This window comes from Mobula hypostoma, chromosome 18 (genome assembly GCF_963921235.1).
Source record: "Mobula hypostoma chromosome 18, sMobHyp1.1, whole genome shotgun sequence".
Classification (NCBI taxonomy): Eukaryota; Metazoa; Chordata; class Chondrichthyes; order Myliobatiformes; family Myliobatidae; genus Mobula; species Mobula hypostoma.
The window spans coordinates 16,690,555-16,716,745 of record NC_086114.1 but is presented as its reverse complement, the minus strand read 5'-3'; the positions used below and the strand labels follow the sequence as shown (position 1 = coordinate 16,716,745).

At 44.3% G+C, this 26,191-nt stretch overlaps 1 protein-coding gene across 5 annotated transcripts in view; it reads right to left on the bottom strand.

Annotated features, from left to right (window-relative positions):
• Window positions 1–24,019, bottom strand: part of kcnma1a (potassium large conductance calcium-activated channel, subfamily M, alpha member 1a) — a 960,366-nt gene extending 936,347 nt beyond the window's left edge. For 4 of the 5 annotated variants that reach the window (XM_063070506.1, XM_063070507.1, XM_063070508.1 and 1 more), the window contains exon 1: window positions 23,242–24,017. In XM_063070506.1, the coding sequence (XP_062926576.1) occupies window positions 23,242–23,481 (240 nt within the window). In that variant the 5' untranslated portion in view covers window positions 23,482–24,017. Of the gene's footprint in view, window positions 1–23,241 lie in introns of all 5 variants that reach the window. The other variant, XM_063070509.1, reaches the window with a different exon arrangement.
• Window positions 24,020–26,191: the final 2,172 nt, after the last annotated feature.

Here is a 26,191-nt window from a genome sequence, read left to right as displayed (position 1 = left end):
AGATGCTGTTACTTCAGGGACAGTAGCAGTGAAAGGGTTCAGGAAATATAGAGGTATAAAGGGTGTTATTATATAACCGCAGTTACCTTTATCTATGACAATTATTTGATCAACTAGATGAAATGACAGAGTAAATCTAATCAATTTCTAACAAATAGTCATTGCTTGCTAATAGAGAAAAAAAATTGATGCTAGTGACTAATAAAAGCACAGCATACAAAAATTTGCAATTCAGAGACTGAAGGGGATGAACCTGATTGATTGAGATCAGCTCTCTCATGGGATTGTGTAAATGTTCTTTGCTTTAAGTAGTTATCAGGAAAATTCAGTGGAGCAGAGGGAAATCCTTTCCTAAGCCAACGTATAAATCACTCCAATAGTCAGCGCAGTATGGGCGCATGATTTTACTGAACAAACAGAAATGACAAATGGTGATAGATAAGAATCAGTGACAGATGTTAACACTCAACAAGGTTGCAGCACTGGACTAACAAAGGCCACAATATCACTGAACTAAAGAAAGGAGTAACTCTGCCATGGACAGTCCCGAACCCAGCTGTGAAAGGAGAGCTGTACACAGGGTTAGCAGCACCATCCCATAAAAGCCCAGAGCTACAAAAATACCAACAGAAGCTCCAAAGACCTCATTCCTGGAAGAGAAAGGATCTTTGCCTTGAAGACATGCAAAGTCATGTGGTGAAAGCAGAAGGCACAGGGCAATCAAACTTCCATCGGCCCCAGGTAAGGGTCAACGATCAGTGGCCCCAGGAGGGAATACTGGGAGACAAAAGGACGATAAATTTAAAGGAAAGATTTATGGACGCATTTGAAGACAATCCAGCTAAGCTGATTTTGAATTGTCTGTGTTTAGATCTTCCTCGATGGTGGTTTGGGGATGGGTGGAGGGAATTAGAAAATAATAGCTTTGATTTTTGGAATTTTCCCTGCATTCATAAACACCAGTGGTGTGGGCCAACAATCACTTCCCACTGTGTACACTCTGTTGATCTCTGTGAAATTTAGTGAGCATAATGTCTTGATTCAGAGTTGATTTTTGACTGCCTTCAGTGCTACAAAATTCTTATTTGCTGTGTTAGAAAGGGGAACACACTTCATTGATTGTATACCCAATCTTCATTTCACCAAGATCATTTTTACTGGCCACTGTGGTGGTGATATCAAAATAAGACATGATTTCTATCAATTAGTTCTACAGACTGTGACTCAACATTGTGTACACTTAAAAAACAGATATAGGAAAGTGGAATCAAATACAAAGCTATATTCAGTACATATATAATGTCCCCACCACCTCATCAAGCTATTTTGTCATTTGACGATCTGTTAGTGCTGCACAATAATAAATGTATAAGCAACGAACAAAATTGAGGAGGAACTCAGCGGGTCAGGCACCATCTGTGGAGGGAAATGGGTGTTTCAAGTCAAGAACCTTCTTCTAGACTGAAAGACAGGTGAATCTGCCAATACGAAGGGAGAAGGGGAGGGGTAGAGCAAAAGTTGGCTTGTGATTGGTGGATCCAAGCGAGGAGGGGGATGATAGGCAGATGGAGCCGGAAGTGTGGAAATAGTGGGAGGAGAGAGATGAAGGCAACGATGGACTTAAAGATGTTGGAGTCTGAGAGGAAAGGAATCCATCTCGGAAACAGTTTATTCCACAAGGAAAGATCTAGAACAGGGGTTCCCAACCTTTTTTATGCCATGGACCCCTACCATTAACCAAGAGGCCCATGGACCCCAAGTTGGGAACCCCTGATCTAGAAACTCACTTGGCAGCACATTAATGTGGTGGACATTCTGTGTGTACACATGACTTTGCACAAAGCAAGATCCCATCAATAGCAAGGGGATGAATCTATTTCATCTGTTTATGCTACTGAGAGCTGCACACAAAGAAGTCCAGTCTCTTTACCTTCACATGTAAAAGCAATTAAGTGATACAATTTGCAGCTCTCTTTAAAATGGACACAATGATAAAGTAGAATTTTTTAAATCCAACAAATTGGAATTAGACTTAAGTACAAGTATCATTAAAATCTGCTTGTGAATCATACCCCACTCTTTGGTACTTTAATTTAAGTTAAACACATTTAGTTTTTCCCTTAATAATTAGCTTTATTTGTCACACGTACTGTACATTGAAGCATACAGTGAAATGAGTCAACTGTGTGAATTTAAATCAGCGAGGATCGTACTGGGGGCAGCCCGCAAGTGTTACCACGCTCCTGATGCTAACACATCATGTCCACAACTCTCAAATCCTAACCCATACACCTTTGGAATGAGAGAGGAAACTGGAGCACCTGGAAAAAACTGGTGGTCACGGGTAGAACGTACAAACTCTTTACAGACAGCAGGGGGAATTGAATCTCCTTTGGTGATCAGTAACACTGTAAAGCAAGGTGAGGCCACCCTCAGGGTGGAGGAGCAACACCTTATATTCTGTCTGGGAAGCCTCCAACCTGAAGGCATGAATATTGATTTCTCCTTCCAGCTAAAGCAATTTCCCCACCCCTCCCCTTTTCCTCTATCCCCACTTTCACCTTTTTACCTCTTCTCACCTACTTATCACTTCCTCAAGTCCCCTCCTCCTTCCCTTTCTCCTCTGGTCCACTCTCCTCTCCTATCAGATACCCTCCTCTCCAGCCCTTGACCTTTCCCAACCACCTGGCTTCACCTTACACCTTCCAGCTAGCCTCCTTCCCGTCCCCTCCCTTCCCCCCAACTTTTTATTCAAGCTTCGTCCTTCGTCCTTCTTCCTTCTCAGTCTTGAAGAAGTGTCCTGGCCCAAAACGTCGACTATTAATTCATTTCCACAGATGCTGCCTGACCTGCTGAGTCCCTCCGGCATTTTGTGTGTGTTGCTAACTGCCATGCTATCATACTGTTGGTTAACATACGGTATGTGAAAAAATCAGGTCATGTTTTGAGTCTCTATTTATGCCATTAAGAATAAACAAAGATGAAAATAGAAAAGTGGCTTGAATACAAGTTGAATTCTGTCAAGCTTCATCTTAAAAGACAAACAGATCTTTTCAGTCCCCACTAAAAATATTCAGAAAACTTGACATAAACACCAGAAATATCATAAAAATAGCAGCACTATTAATTTTTCTTCTCCAACCCTTCCAAACACAAAACAGCACAAACAATGAAAAGTTCAATCAACAGCAAAACACCTCATTAGGAGATACTTTCTAACTGCTCCCTCTGAAAACCAGCACACAAGCAAATGCAGTGCAGAAGAACAAGGATTTGCATTCATATAGCACCTTCCACTTACCTTGAAGGGTGTTTCTGGGCACTTCCCAGCTGAACAAATACTTAGTAAAATGAATTGCTGTTATAATGTAGGAAACACAGCAATTTGCACAGGTAAAGATCTCACAAACAGTTTTGCGATGATAACCAAACAATCAGAAAACAAAGCTACCAAAAATTGCAAGGTGATCTTCATCAGTTAAGGTATATGGAAAGGTTAAGGAAAGGCAAATGGTATTCAATCCAAATAAGTCTGAGATATTAGATTTTGGATCGTCTAACCAGAGTAGGAGTTTCAGAGCGAACAGTCGGGTTCTGGGAAGCATTGTCAAGCAGAGGGACGTCAACGTCCAAGTGCATACTGTAGGTCCCTGAAAGTGGCTACGCAGGTAGACAGGGTGATGAAAGCACTGTTCGCAACCAAAGTCATGGTAAAGAGCTGAGGAGTGTGGTGTTATATTGCAGTTGTACAAGACGTTGGTGAGCACAAATATTGAGAAGATTTTTAAAATATTTTTAATTTCAGCTTTATTTGTCACATTCAGTGAAATGTGCAATTTGGATCAATGACCAACACAGTCCAAGGGTATGCTGGGGTAGCTCGTAAGTATCATCACACTCCCAGTGCCAGTATAGTATGCCCACAGCTCACTAACCCTAACCCTACGTTGGAATGTGGGAGGAAACCTAAGCACCTGGAGGAAACCAATTCAGTCTCGTGGAGAACGTACAAACTCCTTAAAGACAACGGCGGGAATTGAACCCGGGTCAATGCCGCTGTAAAGTGTTATGCTAACCACTGCATTACTGTGCTGTCCAGTGGTTATCCTGGTATATGAAGGATGAGCAGAGAAGATTTAAGAGAATATTGCCAGACTTGAGGGCTTGAGTTATTGGGAGAAGGTGACCAATCTGTTACTTTATTCCTTGGAGTACATGAAAGTGAAAGGTGACTTTCCAGAGGTGTATAAAATCATGTGGGGAGAGAGATAGATAGCTTCTTCCCATGGCTGGGGAATCAAACACTGGAGGGCATAGGTTTAAGGTGAAAGGGGGGAAAATTTAAAAGGGACTCGAAGGGTAACTTCTTCATGCTGTGGGTGGTGAGGATATGGAACAAGCTGCTAACGGAAGTGGTTGAGGCAGGTACAATAGTAATATTTAAAAGACAGTTAGAGAAGCACTCAGTAGTAGCGGGATATGGGTCAAATGTGGGCAAAGAGGATTATCTGAGATGGGTATCTTTGTTGGTGTGAGTAAGTACTGCAAGTCTTAGGCACGTATAGAGAGCTAAGGTGTTTCAGATTTTTGCACAGTATAGTATTTGTCAACATGGAGTGGAGGACAAGTCTGTAAATCTGGCAGGAGCAAAGGATGTTGGGAATGGCAAAGGTGGAATGCCACAGGATGGGTGTGGGGCAGGTGGAAAAGAAGAATGCTAGGGGCAGTGGGCAGTGGGGGGGGGGGAAGGTTAGCACGGGTACAGAGACACCCAGCCCTGAGACAACAAGCAAGGTCAGTTGATTCAAAACAATTGGTTTATTGATCCTTAACCTTTGTATCTTTGTGTACCTTTGGTGCTTCCTGCTCCCTCCCCCTCTCTCTTCCCATTTGCCCAACCATGATTCCCCTCTCCCTACCCCCTCCTTCTCATTCTCAGTCCACAATAGAGGCCCATATCAGAATCAGGTTTATCGTTATTCACATATATCACAAAATGTGACTTGTTTTGCAGCAGCGGTACCATGCAATACATAAAATTACTTACAGTACTGTGCAAAAGTCTTAGGCACCCTAGCTATATCTATGTGCCTAGAGTTTGCACAGCGCTGTACATACCAGTTTCCCTGCAGTATTATTTACAACACTACATGCCTTGTTTACATTGAGAGACAAATGTTGCTGAAGATACAGGTCAAGGATCAACTTTATTCACCATATACATTTACATGTATTAGGAATTTGCTGTGATGTGTTGGTCAGGGCATAACATGCCACAAAAAACAACATTCAACAATCATAAAGAATAAAGAATTATATAAAAAATTAAAGTACAGATATGGAATGTAATGTGCATAAACACCGACATGTATTTACAATATAAGTATATAAAACATGGTTTGAAACGTTTGCAGTGCAGTGATGCGGGTAATAGATGGGAAGGGAGGGTTAACTAGAGTGGGTGATCAGATTTATTGCCTGGGGGAGGAAATTTTCAAGATGGTGTGAAGTTTTTATTTTAATAGCCTTGCTGTGCTTTTCAGAAGGGAGCCTTTGGAAAAAGCAGTTTGCAAGGTGAGTGGTGTCCACAAATGATTTTTCCTGCCCACTCCTTTCTCCTGGACGCATACCAGTCTGCAGTGGTAGACTGCAGCTAACCTGAATGCTAAAGTGGTGCTAACTGGAGAGTTGTAAACGATAAGTGGGTGACCCCGTTATTCATCTTTCAAATAGGTGCTTAAGGTTTATATTACCTCCGCCGCAGACAGCAGACAGGACTTCTGTCTACATCGCATCTGACAGTGCAGCACTCCCTCAGAGATTTTCGTCGCAGCATCAGCCTGGATTTTTGGGCTCATGTTTCCAGGGTGAGATTTGAACCTGCAACCTTCTGTCTCAAAGGTGGTGATGCTGTCACCTGAGCCATAGCTGACATCAACTGATACAGGTTGTAATGGAGCAACTGTTAAATGTTGGTGTTAGCAGCAATCTGGGTGTGCGTGAACGTGCTTCACAGAAAGTTAGTTGACAGTGACTAGGAATTCACATTTGGCTTTGTGTTGCAAGAAATCTGACACATAAGCATAAAGAAGCCTTGTTTCCATTGTAGAATTCTTTTGATGAGAACATTATTGGATTACTACATGCTGGTTTCGTGTCCTTACTTCAGGAAGGATATACGTCCTTTGGAGGCAGTGTAACAGAGATTAATTAGCTAGCTTTCTGAGGAAAAGTCAATCCTATTAAGGAAATATAAGTAAAATATGGTAAGTTAAGAAAATCAAGAGATTATTTCAGTAAAGCATGTACGACCATGAAGAGCCTTGGGTATATTTAAAGCAGGGTTGATAGGTTCTTACATCATACGCAAAATGCTGGAGGAACTCAGCAGGCCAGGCAACATCTATGGAAAAAAGTAACAGTTGACGTTTCGGGCCGAGATCCTCCTGTTTAGTCTTTTCCATAGATGCTGCCTGGCCTGCTGAGTTCCTCCAGCAATTTGTGCGTGTTGCTGGGATTTCCAGCAACTGCCAATTTCCTCGCGTTTATTGACAGCTTCTTAATCGGTAAGGGCATAAAAGTTGACAGGGAGAAGGCAGGAAAGTTATGTTGACAGGGATAATAAATCAACCATGATTGAATGGCAGAGTGGGTTTGAATGACCTAATGATGCTCCAATGTCTTATGGTCTTGACAAGGTGGATGTCATGAGGCTTTTTTCCTTCACAGGAAGAGACTGGAATTAAGGGACATGGTCCTAGTAATTAGAATCCAAGTAAAGAGGAAAGCCCCCATTCAGAATCCATGGAGTGATAGAGCCCGGAAGCAGGCTCTTTGGCATGCGAGTCCATACCAAATATACAACACCATTTTAAGAAGGCTGTAGAACTTCTGTACCGCAGTAAGAATGGACGTTCGCTCATTGAGTAGATGCAAGGCTGATTTGCACATGTTTTTGGAATCTGAGTGAATCAGGAGAAGTGAGATTGGATAGATTATCTAAGCTTTTGTTTTTAAATGATAGAGCAGGTTGATGAAACCTTCAGGCCTACTCTTAATTCTAATGCTTTCTGAGTTCCTAGGCAAATGTATACTGACTAAAATAATCTTGCTTAGTTGTAATTGTGCTGTACCCTCTTGTCTTTTACCATCTTAAATTTATACCATACAATATTCAAAACAAATTGCAGTCCAGAAGGTGTTACTAAGCAAATTCTTTTTTGGGAAAATGTCAATATCTGAGTCACTAAGCAACTCTGATAAGAAACTAGATTCTGAATAAATTAGACACTTGCTAATCAGCTCCCGAATCAAGCGCACCATTTTGATGGAACATTAGATTTTTCTCTGCTGACATTTACAGGTCCCACTACACCTTGAACTATTCGAACAGTAACAGTGATTATTTTGTGTGCAATGAATGCCCACCCCTCATCTATGATTCATCATGAATCAGTTTTTTTTACAAAGGCAATGAACATGGCATTTGTTCAAAATGTCACTCACTAGTAATTCAAGATGGATTTTAAGAAGAAAGTACAGGCGCTGAATTTTAAGTCTTACGTCTCCTCACCAGTTATACACAATGCTGCATTAGTCATGTTCTGCCAGTCTCTCAGATACATCAGCTCCGGTTAATGTTCACTGGGACAAATAACTCTGCTTCTCCTCACATAGATTCTTCTTTGACTTGATGGGCATTATCCACAGAACAGACAACATGGGGCAAAGGGAACATTCCTGTTCTTCACTGTTCAATGTTCTACCCTCCAGTATTCCTGCAGGAAATGTTCCAAATTGTTCTGCTAGAAGTCACACAGTCCCAGGGGGCTGCAAGACCTCTTTCTGAGGCAAAACTAATGTCATGATTCTGAACAGATATGAGCAGGACTAGGAGACACAGCCTCAAGGTTTGGGGGTGGGTGGAGAGAAAAAACTGCTTTTTCCAGAGAGTAGCAAATCTGCAGTTCCCTGTCCAGGGAAGAATAAGATGCTACCTCATTAAATATATTTAATATTTGAACAGCAGGGAAATTAAGGGTTGTGAGGAAAAGGGAAGAAATGGCCAGAACATCCATGAATGCTGAATGCTGGTGCAGGCTTGATATGCCAGATGCCCTGATCCTATTTCTTATGTTATGTTCTGAGTATGACAAATGGAAGATTTGCCTTTTTATGTGGATTGTGCTAAATTCTTTCACTATATCTTTCACTCACAAGATATAGACTATGTATTCTGGTCTAGATTACAATATGTTCTTTCAATATGTTCAACTCTGCCTTGCAACACAACAATTCGCGCAGGTTATTTGGCCTCCAGAACTTGTTCCACTACTATTTAATTAGGTCATTACTGATCTGCACCATAACTATCATGCCTGATACCCTTATGTAATACATACTATCTGGCCCAGAATTTACTGCCTTCTCGGAAGGAGAATCCCGGATTACAAATACTGCATGAAAACATCCTTTCCTTTCTACCTGTGAATGGCTTAACCTCTGTAGGTTTTGCCTCAAGTTCCCGATCCACAGAAACCCGACTTGGTTTATTCTAGTTGCATGTCAAAACTCTTTTTTTGGATGCCATCCAGACAGTAAGCAAGTACGTCAAGGAAAAGAGAACGCAGAGTTGAGCGTTTAGGAGGTCCTTTCAGAAGTCTGATAATGGTGGGATTGAAGCTGTCCTTCCTGCCAATGCCTGTAAGGAGATTGTATGTTCTCCCCGTAACTGCGTAGGTTTCCTCCAGGTGCTCCAGTTTCCTCCCACGATCCAAAGACACAGCAGCTAGTGGGTCAATTGGTCATTGTAAATTGTCCCGTGATTAGGCTTGGATTAAATCGGGGGATTGCTGGGCGGCGTGGCCCAAAGGAACAGAAAGGCCTATTCCACACTGCATCTCAATAAATAAAAAAAGATCTATGTCATTAAGTTAATTTATTATATTAAGCAAGTTAATTTGATCACAACACATTGAGAGTTTGGAGCCAAATGCTTGTGGGCTGCCCTTAGCACATTTCTGATGCAAAAAAGGCATTTCACTGTATGTTTCAATGTACATGGGCATAGTGGTTAGTGCAAAGCCAACACAGCTCAGGCGTTCCGGAGTTGGGAGTTCAATTCCAGCATGTTCTGCAAGGAATCTCTGTACATCCTCCCCGTGGAATACATGGGTTTTCCCCAGATGCTCCAGTTTCCTCCCACAGTCCAAAGACTCATCGGGTAGGTCAATTGGTCTTTGTAAATGATACTGTGATTAGGTTAGGGTTAATTGGGTTTGTGGGGAGTTCCAGGGCCTGGAATTAATGGAACTGGAGCAGGAGCTGGATGACCTGCGGATCATTCGGGAGAATGAGGAGATTATAGATCGTAGCTACAGGGAGGTAGTTACGCCAAAGACAGGAAATTGGGTCACTGTCAGGCAAGGGAAGAGGAAATGGCAGGCAGAGCAGGGTTCCCCTGTGGCCATTCCCCTCAACAACAAGTATACCGCATTGGATACTGTTGGGGGGGATGACTTAGCTGGGACTAGCTGCAGTAGCCGGATCTCTGGCACTGAGTCTGGCTCTGCAGTGCAGAAGGGAGGGGGGAGAAAGAGGAGAGTGGTAGTGATAGGGGACTCGATAGTTAGAGGTGCAGATAGAAGGTTCTGTGGTCGTGACAGAGAATCCAGGATGGTTTGTTGCCTCCCAGGTGCCAGGGTCAAGGATGTCTCTGATCGATTGCATGACATTCTGAAGTGGGAGGGTGACCAGCCAGATGTCGTGGTGCACATCGGTACCAACGACATAGCAAGGAAGAGTGAAGAGGTCCTGGACAGTGAGTATAGAGAGCTTGGTAGGAAGTTGAAAAGCAGGACCTCAAGAGTGGTAATCTCAGGATTGCTACCTGTGCTAGGTGCCAGTGAGGGTAGGAATAGGATGCTCTGGAGGAGGAATAAGTGGCTGAGGAACTGGTGTAGGGGGCAGGGTTTCAGATTTCAGCATCATTGGGACCTCTTCTGGGGCAGGTGGGACCTGTACAAGAGAGACGGGTTACACTTGAACCACAGGGGGACCAATATCCTTTCAGGGAGGTTTGTTAGTGCTATTGGGGAGGCTTTAAATTAGATTTGCAGGGGGATGGGAACCAGAGTGCCAGAGCTGACAGTGTGGCTGGGGTGAAAATAAATGATGTTGAAAGTTTAAGCAAATCCGCTGATAGAAAGGTTGTGAGTGGTGGTAAAAATCTTCTGAGGTGTATATATTTCAATGCTAGGAGTATTGCGGGGAAGGCGGATGAGTTGAGGGCATGGATTGACACGTGGAATTATGATGTTGTAGCAATTACTGAAACTTGGCTACAGGAGGGGCAGGACTGGCAGCTTAATACTCCAGGGTTCCGATGTTTCAGATGTGATCGAGGCAGAGGAATGAAAGGTCGGGGAGTAGCATTGCTTGTTAGGGAAAATATTACAGCAGTGCTCAGGCAGGACAGATTAGAGGGCTTGTTTACTGAGTCCTTATGGGTGGAGCTGAGAAACAGGAAAGGTATGGCCACATTAGTGGGATTGTATTACAGACCACCCAATAGTCAACGAGACTTGGAAGAGCAAATCTGCAGAGAGATAGCAGGCAACTGCAGGAAACATAAAGTTGTGGTGGTAGGGGATTTTAATTTTCCATACATTGAGGAAAATTAAAGTGGATAGATCCCTGGGACCTGACAGAGTGTTCCCTCGAACCTTGAAGGAGACTAGTGTTGAAATTGCGGGGGCCCTGGCAGAAATATTTAAAACGTCGCTGTCTAGGGGTGAAGTGCCGGAGGATTGGAGAGTGGCTCATGTTGTTCCGTTGTTTAAAAAAGGATCAAAAAGTAATCCGGGAAATTATAGGCCAGTGAGTTTAACGTCAGTAGTAGGTAAGTTATTGGAGGGAGTACTAAGAGACAGAATCTACAAGCATTTGGATAGACAGGGGCTTATTAGGAAGAGTCAACATGGCTTTGTGCGTGGTAGGTCATGTTTGACCAATCTGTTGGAGTTTTTCGAGGAGGTTACCAGGAAGGTGGATGAAGGGAAGGCAGTGGATATTGTCTACACGGACTTCAGTAAGGCCTTTGACAAGGTCCCACATGGGAGGTTAGTTAGGAAAATTCACTCGCTAGGTATACATGGAGAGGTGGTAAATTGGATTAGACATTGGCTCGATGGAAGAATCCAGAGAGTGGTGGTAGAGAATTGCTTCTCTGAGTGAAGGCCTGTGACTAGTGGTGTGCCACAGGGATCAGTGCTGGGTCCATTGTTATTTGTCATCTATATCAATGATCTGGATGATAATGTGGTAAATTGGATCAGCAAGTTTGCTGATGATACAAAGATTGGAGGTGTAGTAGACAGTGAGGAAGGTTTTCAGAGCCTGCAGAGGGACTTGGACCAGCTGGAAAAATGGGCTGAAAAATGGCAGATGGAGCTTAATACTGACAAGTGTGATGTATTGCACATTGGTAGGACAAACCAACGTAGAACATACAGGGTTAATGGTAAGGCACTGAGGAGTGCAGTGGAACAGAGGGATCTGGGAATACAGATCCAAAATTCCCTAAAAGTGTCGTCACAGGTAGATAGGGTCGTAAAGAGAGCTTTTGGTACATTGGCCTTTATTAACCAAAGTATTGAGTATAAGAGCTGGAATGTTGTGATGAGGTTGTATAAGGCATTGGTGAGGCCGAATCTGGAGTATTGTGTTCAGTTTTGGTCACCAAATTACAGGAAGGATATTAATAAGGTTGAAAGAGTGCAGAGAAGATTTACAAGGATGTTGCTGGGACTTGAAAGACTCAGTTATAGAGAAAGTTTGAATAGGTTAGGACTGTATTCCCTGGAATGTAGAAGAATGAGGGGAGATTTGATAGAGGTATATAAAATTATGATGGGTATAGATAGAGTGAATGCAAGCAGGCTTTTTCCACTGAGGCAAGGGGAGAAAAAAACCAGAGGACATGGGTTAAGGGTGAGGGGGGAAAAGTTTAAAGGGAACATTAGAGGGGACTTCTTCACACAGAGAGTGGTGGGAGTATGGAATGAGCTGCCAGACGAGGTGGTAAATGCGGGTTCTTTTTTAACATTTAAGAATAAATTGGACAGATACATGGATGGGAGATGTAAGGAGGGATATGGTCCGTGTGCAGGTCAGTGGGACTAGGCAGAATATGGTTCGGCACAGCCAAGAAGGGCCAAACGGCCTGTTTCTGTGCAGTAGTTTCTATGGTTCTATGGTTCTATGGTTCTATGGAATCTACCAGATACTAGGGACATTTTGAGATAAAACTCTAGAACTGGGTTCGATCCTACCGCTTGGAGACAAGACCGCCGTGGCCAACAACGTACAAACTGTTGTAAGTGTTTCTGAGCTAAAGGTTTTCAATGCAGATTCTGCATGGCATTCCAACCCCCGTCCCTGATTCAGGGAGGTTCACACCGAAAGATCAGGCCGATTATTGCATTTTTAACTGCAGGATTATTAATAATCTGTCATTGATTCACAGTGAACCCTTGTGCTCCATGGGCAGAGAATAAAGCAAACAACAAATGTGAGCTGTGTCTCAGTGAGCAGCAGTCTCTGTCGGTCGCAGATCTGAACAGAAAAATCCAGACCAACACTCCAAGGCAGTACTGCAGGAGCACTGCACTGGTGTATGTACAGACTACCAGATGAAACACTAAACTAGGCCCCGTCTGCAGCCTCAATTGCATGAAACAGTTCATATGGAGCCATTATGAAAATGAGAAGTGACACACCAGCCAATGGCCTGGCCAATATTTATTCCTAAATCAACACCATTACACTGACCTTCTGGTCACATCATGCTCCTGCTTGCTATGCAAAATTAGACGTGGTGTTTCCTCCATTACACTCCAAAAGTAGAGTCATGGAAGAGATATTGCATTGTGATAGACCTTCCTAATCCTAATCCATCCTAATCATCAAGCACTCGAAGTTCAAAGTAAATTGGTTATCCTCCACCATCCAGGTCGTGCTCTCTTCTTGCTGCTGCCATCGGGAAGATGGTACATGAGCCTCAGGACCCACAGAATCGGGTTCAAGAACAGTTCTCTGGCTCTTAAACCAGAGGGGATAAATTCACCTGCCCCTTCACTGAACTGTTCCCACAACCCATGGACTCACTTTCAAGGGTTCTTCATCTCATATTCTCAATATTTATTGCTTATCTATTATTATTGTGGCATATTTATTATTATTTTTCCCTCTGTTTCTACATGCACAGTATGTTGCCTTTTTTAACACATTGGTTGTTTGTCCATCCTGTTCAGTGTGGTTCTTCATTGATTCTATCGTATTTACTATGATTGCCCACAGGGAAATGAATCTCAGGGTCGTATATGGTGACGTATGGGTACTTTGATAATAAATTCACTTTGAACTTTGTACTTTGAAGTGCGTATGTACACTAGCCTGAGATTCATTTTCTTGCAGGCATGCATAGTAGAACAAGGTAATACAATAGAATTAATGAGAACTACACACAAGCAAAGACTCGGGCTAATCCCACATTAACCCATTGTTTTAAAATTCTCCTGTATTTCCACCAACAGCTGACCCCACCTCCGATGTCACCGCTTATCCACCACCAGGGGCGATTTACGATAGCCAGTTAACCTACCAGCCCACATCAGAAACTGACAGATGTCATGTAGCTTGCTGCTTTTCAGAAGCGAGACATAAAATTACTGCAAGCTGCATAAATAAATAGATGGATAAATAGATAGATAATGTTCATGGACCATGCAGAGATCTGATGGCAAAGGGGAAGAATTTGTTCTTAAAATGCTGAGTGTGGTGCCACCTCATGTGATCCTGCGTATTGCAGGCTCCATGCCAGGCAGTGATACAACCAGTCAGAATGCTCTCCATCACAATTCTATAGAAACGTGTAACAGTCTTTGGTGACAAACCAGTCTCCTCAAACTCCCAATGAAGTAGTACCTTCTTTGTGATTGCATCAATGTGTTGGGCCCAGGATGGAGATCATGCAAACGCCACACAGACGGTTCTGGTGGTCATTGTTGAACTCAGTTAATTGGAGCTGTGAGGCATTTTCCTTACCAACTGCAGCTCTACGTTGCCCTTGTTTTTAAATCTTGATCGATCTCAGGACATGCACCGGATCACTACATCGCAACTGTTTGCAGAAGAGAGTCAAGTATGGAATGTGTAAGTTCTTTACAGATGAACGTTCTACCTTCCCTCAACCCATACACAGGTACCATCTTCATCCAGAGTAATTGAACCACAAAAGAGTGTCTGAAGGTGAAGAACAAGCAGTTGGCAGAGGTTTTCTAGTCAAAATCCCTCCCACCAGGTTCTTGAAAATTTCACCTTCAGCACCCAGCAGGCCAGGACAAGGAAATCTCGCTGCCATGGCTTAAATATCTCAGTTCAAAATATAACAGGCGTCCTCAGCGGGAAGATATCCACTCAGTAACATGAGGATCTCCACTGGTTGTCACTCCACTCATTCAACTTTGTCTGTTGGGCATCAAAGTGCAAACTCTCTGTCAGCTGCCCACAATTATTAGCAATGTCTCACAGCAGCAGCTTCAATTCATTAATTTAACCAATGTACGTCGAAAAAGACTGTGAAGTACATCATTTGTGTTGACAACCAACACAACCTAACAATGTGATGGGGCACACACAAAATGCTGGAGGAACTCAGCAAGTCAGGCAGCATCTGTGGAAAAGAGTAAACAGTTGACGTTTCGGGCTGAGACCATTCGTCAGGCCCGAGAAGGAAGGGGCCAGAAGTTGCCAGAATAAAAAGGTGGGGGGAAAGAGGCTAGCTGGAAGGTGACAGGTGAAGCCAGGTGGATGGAAAAGGTAAAGGCCAGGAGAGAAAGAATCTGATAGGAGAGGAGAGTGAACAGTTTGAGAAAGGGAAGGAGGAGGGGAACCAAGGGAAGTAATACGCAGGTGAGAAGAAGTGAAAGATCAGAGTGGAGCATAGAGGAAGGGGGGAGTGTAATTTGTTCACTGGGAGGAGAAACTGATATTCATGCCATCAGGTTGGAGGCTACTCAGATGGAATAAAAGATGTTGCTCCTCCACCCTGAGGGTGGCCTCATCTTGGCACAAGAGGCCATGAATTGACCCGTCTAATGGGAATGGGAATCAGAATTTAAATGCTTGGTCACCAGGAAGTCCTCCTTCTATCTCAGTTCTGATGAAGGGTCTCGGCCTGAAACGTTGGCTGCTTACTCTTTTCCACAGATGCTGCCTGACCTGTTGAGTTCCTGCAGCGTTTTGTGCGTCTTGCTTTGGATTTCCTTGTGAATGCGATGGGGCAGCTCGCTGGTGTCACCACACATTCCAGCGCCAACATAATACGCCCACAATGCTCACCAGAACAGCAAAAAACACAGCAAGTAACAAAACAAAAACAGCAGAACAAGCCCCTCTCTTCCTTCCCACCCACCCATATACACAGAGTGCAGTGAAAGACAACACCTGCAGTTTAATGGAGCCATCCACTCCATGGCCACTGGTGAAGAGCTACCAGACAAAGGCAGAGACCAGCAATGCAATAAACCCAAAGCCAAAAATACTGCTGATGCTGCAAACCTGACATCTAGTAGGTACTCAAGAATTAGATGGCATTAAGTTTAGGATGACTGTGGACAGAATTAACAGGAACATTCATTTATACGTTCCATATATGCACCACTCTCAGGGGCAACATTTCCACCCAGCGGAAGTGGTTGAAGTAGGTAGACAAACATTTAAGAGACACTCGGACAGGTTCATGGATAGGAAAGACCTGGAGGGATGGGGCCAAATGCAAGCAAACGGGACCAGCTCAGTATAAAAACCTTGGCCAGTACAGAGCAGGTGGGCGAAGGCCCAGTGCCTTGCTGCAAGACAGTATTTGGAGTCAAGAGTGAGGAGTGAGGAAGCACGTAACATCTGTGGAGAAAGACACAGAACTGACATTTCAAGCAAATAACTTCTCTTGAGAATTAATGAAAGATCAGTGACCTGAAACATTAATTTCATTTCTGTCTCCACAGATGCTATTTGACTTGTATATTTCCAGCACTTTCTGACTTTGCATTGGAACAGAGTTCATACTGAGAGAAACCACAGCAGACCACTGCTGGAAATCAGCTACATAGCACAAACTAGAGCTGTAATCCAGCACAGAAGAAACTAGGCTGGGTTTCATTATTGAAAACTCAGTACAATCACAACCTTGAGAGTCATTATGAACATCACACAATCAAGTTCAGATATCAGCTAATGAGATGTCAGAGGTCATTTTATTTCTATTTGCACACATTGCCCAGAATGTACCGCCGGGGGTGATGGTAGTGGCTGATACATTGAAGACATTTAGGAGACTCTTAGATAGGCTCATGCATGAAAGAAAAATAGAGGGTTAGGGCATGTGTAGGAGGGAAAGGCTAGATTGATTGTGGAGTAGGTTAAAAGTCCAGCACAGCACTGCAGCCGAAGAAGCTGCACTGTACTATATGTCCTGTATTGTATATCCCGTACCATACGTCCTGCGCTATATGTCCTGTACCATACATACTGTACTATATGTCCTGTATTGTATGTCCTGTACCATACGTCCTGTGCTATATGTCCTGTACCATACATACTGTACTATATGTCCTGTATTATATGTCCTGTACCATACGTCCTGCGCTATATGTCCTGTACCATACATACTGTACTATATGTCCTGTATTGTATGTTCTATGTTATCTACATTGAGCATAATGTTGATTCAGTGAATACTGAAATTGTAACACAGCAGTGCCATGTAAACTGGCAAACAACCTGCTCGGCTACGAGTTAAAGCAACAACTTTCATTAGCACATTATATCGCATCTTAACTTGCTTCTGAAAGACACAATGAAGGTCCAGCACTTTGTCTAACAAGGGATACTTGGGATACTAATTCAGAGTTTCTGAGGAGGGTCTTGCAGGGAAGCTGTGGGGGGATGGATAGGGAAGGAAGTTCAGGGCACTGATTCTAAACAGCATTCGGTCGATCTATTAGAAAGCAAGATCAAGACGAGAGGGAGTTCTGTTGTAGTGCTAGAGGGGAGTTAGAGATTAGGAGTCAGAATTCAATGCAGCAATTTCTAATCCCTGGCAGTGACATACAGTGTGATGAGACCAGGACGTCTTCTGTCAGGCTACCTGCAACCCACCCCCACCAGAATTTGAGTGGCAACTAACCTCTTCAGTATCAGGGGATGGGAGTAAATTAAACCAGGCTGGCAGCCGTTCAGCACAGATTTACACATCAAGACATACAGAAGGCTGGAGTGGCAAACAGAAATAGCACATCATGTCAGAGGCTGCAGACAAAACCACATGGACTCGGGAATGTTTCCCTCTCCTCCAGACCTGAGCCTGATTTACCCTGATAGTTCTTGCTGTTAACAACTGGCACCAAACTGGAAATATCCGTATCTTTCTGGCAATTTGAAACCTTTTTCAAACTGTGCTCCATCCACTTCCTGACCAAGGGCTAAATTGTCTCAGCAGCCCCACCCACACTACACTGAGACTATCCACAGGTGTTAAACTCAGGAAATAAAAAAAAAGCAGAGATACTCAGCAGGTTAGGCATCATCTATGGAGAGGAACAGAAGTTAACCATTCAGATCAATGACTCCTACCTGAAGCATTAACTTTCCCACTCCTAAATCAAGACATAGGAGCACAATTAGCCCATTTGGTCCACCAAGTCCACTCTACCATTTCGTCATGGCTGATTTATTTCCTCTCTGTACCACGTTCTCCCGCCTTCTCCCCTTAACCTTTAACACCCGGACTAATCCAGAACCTACCAACCTCCGCAGATGTTCCCTGATGAAGGGTCTCAGCCCCAAATGTCAACTGCGTATCCCTTACCATAGATGCTGCCTGACCAGCCAAGTTCCTCCAGCACCTCGTGTGTGCTGCTCCGGATTTCCAGCAGTTACTAAATCTCTGATGTTTAGATGTTCACTGACTTGCTGAATATTTTCTGCAGTTTTTAAAAAAATATTTAATGCCCAAAGAGAAAGATAAATAATGAAAGAGGGTGTATTTACTCTGGCTTTACATTGTATTTAAAGAACTCCATCAAAATTTACATAACTGAAAGGCAGACTAGGATATACTGTATACAAAGCCCTGGCTAATCTCAAAAACACTGCTGAGTTTTACAGTGAGAAATACAATCCTTGTTATTTCTCAAAAGTACCAAATGGGTACATAATGTCCCATATATTGCAGAAATTAGTCAATCTGATTCAGATGACAGCAAAAGAAAGAGATAATGCCAAAACACTCTTTATCCTGTAACATTTAACGTCACTACTGGATTAGGCTCAGGGCTTCCCAGGGTAGTATCTCAGTTTTGTAGTGTGCTGGTAATTGAGATGAAATTGATTTCTCTAACTTCCAGTTGAACATCGATTTCTGTAACTACAGGTAACTCCTCCCCATTCTCCTTCTTCTCTTTTTTCCATTCATCACTCTGGCTTCCCTCTTACCTCTTCTCCTCACCAGCCTATCGCCTTCCTCTGGTGGTCTGCCTCCTTTCTTTTCTCCTCTCCTATCTGATTCCTTCTTCTTCACTTCTTTACCTTTTCCACCCATCACCTACCAGCTTCAGACTTCATCTCCTTCCCCAATCCACATATCCTCCTTCACCCTCCCTTGGTTTCACCTATCACCTGCTAGCTTGTACCAGTTCCCCTCCCCCCATCTTCTTATTGTGGATTCTTCCCCCTCCTTTTCCAAAGAAAGACTCTTCACTGCTTCCCAAGGATGCTGCCTGACCTCCTGCGTTCCTCCAGCACTCGGTGTGCGTTCTGCTGAATCTCCAGCATCTGCAGAATACCTTGCGGTTATTACTTAGATGGGTAATTGATGGCCAACATGCCGGGTCTCTTGCCGTGCCGTGATCTCAAAGCCCCTAGTGTTCATCACAGCCAGAATACTACCTGGCTGAGGGAATAATCTCATGCTATGGAACAGAAGAAAGCCAACAGTTTACAAGCAAGAGTATGGCTAACACAAAGTAATTACCCAATCAACTGTACTCACTGATTTTGTACATTAACTTCACCAACCATTATGATGCCATGAATTGTGTGCTGCTTTCTAACACAATTAAATAGACCATAAGAAATGTTACAGACTTAAAAAGCCATTATTCCAGTAATCAAGCCCTTTCAGCTAAATATGCTTAAAATGAAAGTAATATTGATGATGCTCCTATTTTATGTCTCAGATTACTTACTATTCAATAGACAATAGACAACAGGTGCAGGAGTAGGCCATTCAGCCCTTCGAGCCAGCACCACCATTCACTGTGATCATGGCTGATCATCCACAATCAGTATCCAGTTCCTGCCTTATTCCAGTAACCCTTGATTCTGCTATCTTTAAGAGTTCTATCCTTCTCTTTCTTGAAAACATCCAGAGACTTGGCCTCCACAGCCTTCTGGGGCAGAGCATTCCATATATCCACCACTCTCTGGGTGAAAAAGTTTTTCCTCAACTCCGTTCTAAATGGCCTACCCCTAATTCTTAAACTGTGGCCTCTGGTTCTGGACTCACCCATCAGCAGGAACATGCTTCCTGCCCCCAGTGTGTCCAATCCCTTAATAATCTTATATGTTTCAATCAGATCCCCTCTCATCCTTCTAAATTCCAGAGTATACAAGCCCAGTGGCTCCAATCTTTCAATATATGACAGTCCTGCCATCCCGGGAATTAACCTCGTGAACCTCCGCTGCACTCCCTCAATAGCAAGAATGTCCTTCCTCAAACGTATTCAAAGGAAAGGCCCCATCTGCCACTCTTTCTAAATTTACTTTTCACTGGTCCACTTTGGTTAACTTGTGATGCCACTGACACAAAAAAGTGCCTCTCTGTTCAGCTAAAAGTCAAGTTTGCTGGCACAAGAGGGGACAAGGTGAGGTGTGCCTTTTCACTCATCTTTCAAGCAATGATTTTACACAATATATTTTGTTCAACATACATCCAAACAAGACCTGCCAAATTGTGAGATGTACTTTGTGCTACATTTAAATATATGTGTTTAATTTTCTTTTAAGTATTCAACATTTAAGAGAAACTTGAATCGGCTCATGGATGAGAGGAGTAAGGAGTGATGTGGTACGGGCACAGGTCAATGGGACTAGGCAGAATAATAGTTTAGCACAGACTAGACGGGCTGAAGGGACTATTTGGTGTTCTATGACTATTTACCAAATCATTGCATTAGCCAGTGCATTGGAGGTGGGTGTAGTATAGTATTGTCAACAGTTTATTGTTCACCAAACATAGTGAATTTAGTCAGTAAATAGATTCTGTTTAAACAGTGTAGAAAACCGCAGCAATCTCTCCCAATAAGTGCAGGATAATTCCTTCAGAAATAATGGTGTGAGTGGGGAATAGTTAAATATAAATTAAGAGATCGAATTGGCATGGGCAACAAACTTGATTGACAGGGAAATCACACAATCATCTCTAATCTTCCCGGCAAGAACACTGACAATGTAACATTAAATATAAGCATGACATCAAGAGGAACTCTCAATCCTGATGCGGGGTTTGAACCGGTAACGTCAAACTGCAGAGGGTTGTAAGCTCAACCAGCTCCATCCTAGGCACAAATGCCCCAACATCGAGGGCATCTTTAAGGGATAATGCCTCGAGTGGACAGCATCTATCATTAATGACCCTCACCATCCGAGACACGTCTTCTTCTCGTTACTACAATCGGGGAGGAGGCAGCAGCCTGAAGACCCAACCCAGAAGATTCAGAAACAGTTATGCCCTCTAGCATCAGATTTCTGAACGGTCCGTAAACATTACCTCACTATTCCTTCTTTTTTCCCACTTCTGGCTGCCTGATTTATAATAATTTATATCTTTGCCTGGTAACTGCTGCCACGAATTTTCATGTCATATATCAGTGATAACAGACAAGAGACTCCGCAGATGCGGGAAATCCAGAGCAACACACGAACTGCTAGATATTCTCAGCAGATCAGGCAGCATCTACGGAAATGAATAAACAGCCACCGGTTCGGGCTGAGATGAAATTTCAGTCCCGGTGAAGGGCCTCGTCCCGAAACATTGACTGTTTATTCTCCATCAACACAAGAGATTCTGCAGATGCTGGAAATCCACGGCAACACACACACAAAATGCTGGAGGAACTCAGCAGGTCCGGCAATATCTATGGAGAGGAGCAAACAGTCAAAGTTTCCGGCTGAGACTCTACACTCTGTTTACCCTCCTCCATAGTTGCCGTCTGAGCTGCTGAGTTCTTCCCGCATTCAATAAATCTGATTCTGATATCCCTCTGTCTAACCCGCTGAGATCAATCAGCAGTTCCCCCACCCCGCCCCCATTCAACACCCAGCAGTCCCGCGTCTCCAGTTTTCAGGCAGGACCCAGCAATTTTAAAATGCACAGTAGCAACTCTCCACTTTCTGATCAGTGAAACGCCGGGGCAAAGCCGTGAGAACTCTAATGTCTGATGCATTGCCCCCATCTGCCGCTCTGACTCTGGGTTCCATTTTTAAGAATGCTACTCGTACTTCATTAAATCTCAGAAAATGATATTTCCCCGGGGGCATAACATTCAAGCCCCTCTCTGGGGAGCTGAACACAGAAATATTGGCATTACGCGGGGCCTTGCTGTGCCATTTCAATCCCAACCTCTGGAGCTGTCTGTGTGGGGTTTGTGCAGTCTCCCCATGACTGCATGGCAACCCCCTCCCAGAGTACTCTAGTGTCCTCTCACATCGCAGTAACAAGTGGGTTCGTTGGTTAATCGGCCACTGTACATCGATGCTGGTTGAGCGGTGGAAACTGGTTGATGAGGTATTGAGGGAAATGACACATCTTGAGGTTATGTAATTAGTGGTTAGCAGGGCTTGATGGGCCGGTTCTCCATTGCTTCTCTCTCCGATTCAGTCTGGGCTGATCCCCCAGCGCCGCCCTCAGGGCATGCCCTCTACACCAGAGGTTGAAACAAAGCCCCTTATGATGCCTCAAGTGGATATCAAAAGACCCCCCCCCACACACACACACACACACACACACACCATCAACACAATTATCCCCCGAGTGTCCTTCCCAGTGTTTATCCCTCAGTCCAAACTATTTACCCGGGATTGTAATCTTACTCTGCCTGGACTGGTGGCCTTGTTTACTGCACCAGCCAAGGCACCCGGAAAGTTCTCAAAGCGCCCGGAGGCGTCCTGTGAATGCGAGGTGGCAGGCGCTACAGAAACGTAAGCATGTCCTCCTCAAAGGAGAAGCAGGCTGCTGTCGAGAGACAAGCAAACCCTTCCTTAGTCACCGCGAAAGAATCGTTCTTCTCCAACAGAAGAGCATGTCGAAAGGTACCGGGAAGGACGCAAATCCTTGATGTGAGCTCTCCAGCCATCTTCCCCCAGGGGCTCGTTCACCAGACACGCACCGAGCTGGGCTGAGCTCCGCGGATGGCGAGCTCGGTGACCGGGTCAGCTACCCCTTTGTCCACCACCCGGCCGGGAGTCCGGCCAATTTCAACCCCACCGACGACACTGACCAAAAGGAGCGAGGGCTCTTTGAAAGTGTTGGAAACACCATCCCGGAGTTTACGTGCACCAGGTTCAGCGCAGGACTTCCTCAACAGCTCCGGGACACTCGATCCGGGAGGAAAGAGCAGGATACTGGGGACACCGGCTCCCGCGAATTCACCGGAACACGAGCGAGCAAGCGAGTCTCTGTGCATAGACCGTAAGGTGCACAGGTAACCTGCGCCCGACAGGTAATCGCTCTCCCCTTTTATTCCCTCCAGCAAGAATTTTAATTCCCCACCCCCCACAGAAACTCTCCATAAAAAAAACCAAATGAACTGAATCAACCCGCTGGTCCACGTACAAAGGGCACGACAACAGGAGGGGTGCAACCCCCTGCCAAAGGGTTCATATTGAATGCTAGAACGGGTTTGAGGGTCCGAGTGGCCTACTCTTGCACCTATGTTCTTTGAGATACAAAAGCGCAGTTGAATAGAGAATTGGACCCCTGAATGCAACCTCGCGGTTCAACCTGTCGTCGGCGTTCTACCCCAAGAACTTCATCCGTTCCCCCTCATGTTTGACCTCCTGACACCAAAATGATTCCCCCCTCCACTGTAAATACTCCAAAGGCAGAGAGAGGCGTTTTACCTTGTTCTTGAGGCCGCAGTGACAGCAGACCGCCCACAGGTACTGGATGGTCCTCCACACCAGGATGATGAAGAGCCCCCCGAAGAAGGTGACCATAGACGAGGCGAGGAAGGCCCACCACATGCGCTGGTCATTACTGTCGCAGATCATCTCGGCGTCGATGGGGATGATGACGGGGTCCATGTTCGGCGCGGTGGAGTCTCGGTCCGAGGACGCGTTCGCACGGACCATGGTTAACATGAGGGAAGAGGGCAGAGGGAGAGGCAGCGGCGCCTCTCCACCCGGCTAAAAGCCATGCTAGCCGGCACAAGAGGGGCCGAAGACCAAGGGGGAGGGAGTGGAAGGCGGGGGAAGGAACAATCCGAGGAGGACAGACAGCTGGCCTTCCCTTCTCTCCGATCGAAATGCTTTCCTACAATAGATGTGGTTGAACGAGGAATCTCTCTGCCGAGCTGTCAGTGACGCAAGATTCGATGAATAATCTCCCAGCGCAAATTCCCTTCAATCGGGTTTATAATCCAGAGAAGGATAGTCCACCAAACTGTTCCCGTTCCTTCTGGCGGCCGCCTGCCTTATCTGCAAGAGTATTTATATATTGACAGCTCCTGCGCCCCTCTGCCCGCGTCCCCTTGCGCCGAGCCGGGGGTGGGTGGTGAGTTTCCACGGGCGCTCTCGGTGTCAGCGCTAGCCACAGGGGAGCCGGAGGCGATTCCCAGGTGTAGCTGTGTTATTTGCCTGTGTGGAAGGCGGAGCCGACAGACACAGATGGAAGGACCGACTCTCCCGCCCCTCTCTCCCCCTCCGCCAACCAACAGCGTCCTGAGCTCGCAGTACTGACGCAGCGCCAGATAGGTGGCATTATTTGCTGGGCTCTAGTTCCAATTCCCTCCCCAATTAATTTATATATATATTTAAGACCTTCCTCCCCCTTTATAAACCGATTCAGAATGCTCACTGCTGTATTCTATCCTCTTCGAAAAAAAAACAAATATTCTGTTTGAGGATGTAGTTTGTTTGTACTGTGTGCAACCGCAATTATTCAAACAGTAAACGAGTTTGTTGATTTAGTGATGTAGAATGGCGTGAAATGATTGCAGTTCCTAGCTCCATTTTAATAAGTATATATGTATATGTATATATATAATTTAAAACTGCAGGATTAAAATGTACATTTTCTTCACTCATGCCCTCGTCCCAGAATGTTTGATTTTCGCTCCTGTTTTTCACCAGACCTCTTTGCAAAGCTGAACACAGACTGGTGAATGGGGGGGTCGCTGTGCCAATTCCTCCTTGTCCCTGTCAGACGGAAAGTGAGGTGGGGGTGGTCTGGAATGTAAGTATCATTTCCTCCGCCAAATCCTGCAATATGAAGATAACGCGAAGTGCGAATCATTTACATCCAACGTCTCAATACTGAGAGGAAAATCCTTATTTAATTTTTGGTGAACAGTGAAATGCATTAACCGGGCGTTAACCATTTCCCTGGATGCCCACACGTTTTAAATCGGTGGGCATGATGAGTTACGAGAGATGTTTATCAGAAAAATATTGGATAGTGGGTAACAAGATCTAAGTGTTGCAATCAACGGCCTCTCCGTCGCTGTACAGAAGGATGGGCAAATAACAGGCTGAGGTTTTTCTGCCACGGGCTGTTCAGAGCATGGAGAACAATTTCCTGCCAGGATGCAGCAACTGAACAGCTCTCTTGTATGGAAGGGTGTTCAACCTTTTGGCTGAGGTTTGCATCTAGGATATATATTTTCATATCCCATATTGTTAGATACATATGTGCTAACTGTGATATATGTACTGTGTTTTGAACCTCAGTCCCAGAGGAACGTTGTTTCATTTAGCTGTATACATGTGTGCGATTCAATAAACGTGAACTTGAACTTAAAAGCACCTGAAAACTATTAAGATTACAGGTCTTCATCTGAGTAACACAGCTTAAGTTTTTTAAAATAGCTCATCACATAACATTGCGTTAAACACCTAGAAATATTTGTTAACAAGGCTTTTACTCTTTCTGAAAGTACTTCGGCTTCCAACAACTACAAGAACTAAAACAAGTCAACTGAACTAAGAAGTTCTGTAAAATGAAGACGGCAGAATTATAAACCGCGATTGTAATATCCTTCAAACCAAAATTTAAAAACTGGCCACATGCATTTGTAGTTTGTGGAAGCAAGATGATTTTATAATTCATGCTTGGGATATTCAATTCTATGTTAGTAATGATTTGGACAGTTTATGTAGCACTGCTGCCGATACTGAGCGCGAACCAGAACTATTACCCACCCCCTGGTGGCCGTTTTGTGACTTGCCACGGCTGGAGAATGACACAAACACTGTCTTGGTTTGTTTCCAAAGGTCTGTTTGGAACAAAATTTTAGGGCTTTCAGAATCCGATTTATTATCGCTGACTGATACTGTATGACGTGAAATTTATTGTTTTTCAGCACCAGTACAGTGCAAAGAAATAAAAGTACTATAAACTACAAAAATAATGTAAAATAAAATGAATATCAAAGGGGTGTTCATGGGTTTATGGACCATCAGAGATCTGATGATGGAAGGGAAGGTGGGAAAGAAATTGTTACTGAATCACTGAGTGTGGTTCATCAAGTTTCTGTGCCTCCTTCCTGGCAATAGAATGAGAAAAGGGCACAAGTAAGGGGAATATCAATTTCTCCTTCCAGTAAAACAAAATCCCACCCCCTCTCCTCTTCTTCTATTCCCACTCTGGCCCGTTAACTCTTCTAACCTGCCTATCACTTCCCGCCGGGTCCCCTCCTCTTTCCTTTTCTCCTAAGGTCTACTCTCCTCACCTATCAGATTCCTTTTTCTCCAGCCTTTTACATATCCCATCCACCTAGCTTCACCTATCCCCTTTTAGCTAGCATCCTTTCCTGCCCCCCCCCACCCACCCTTTTATTCTGGCATCTTTCTC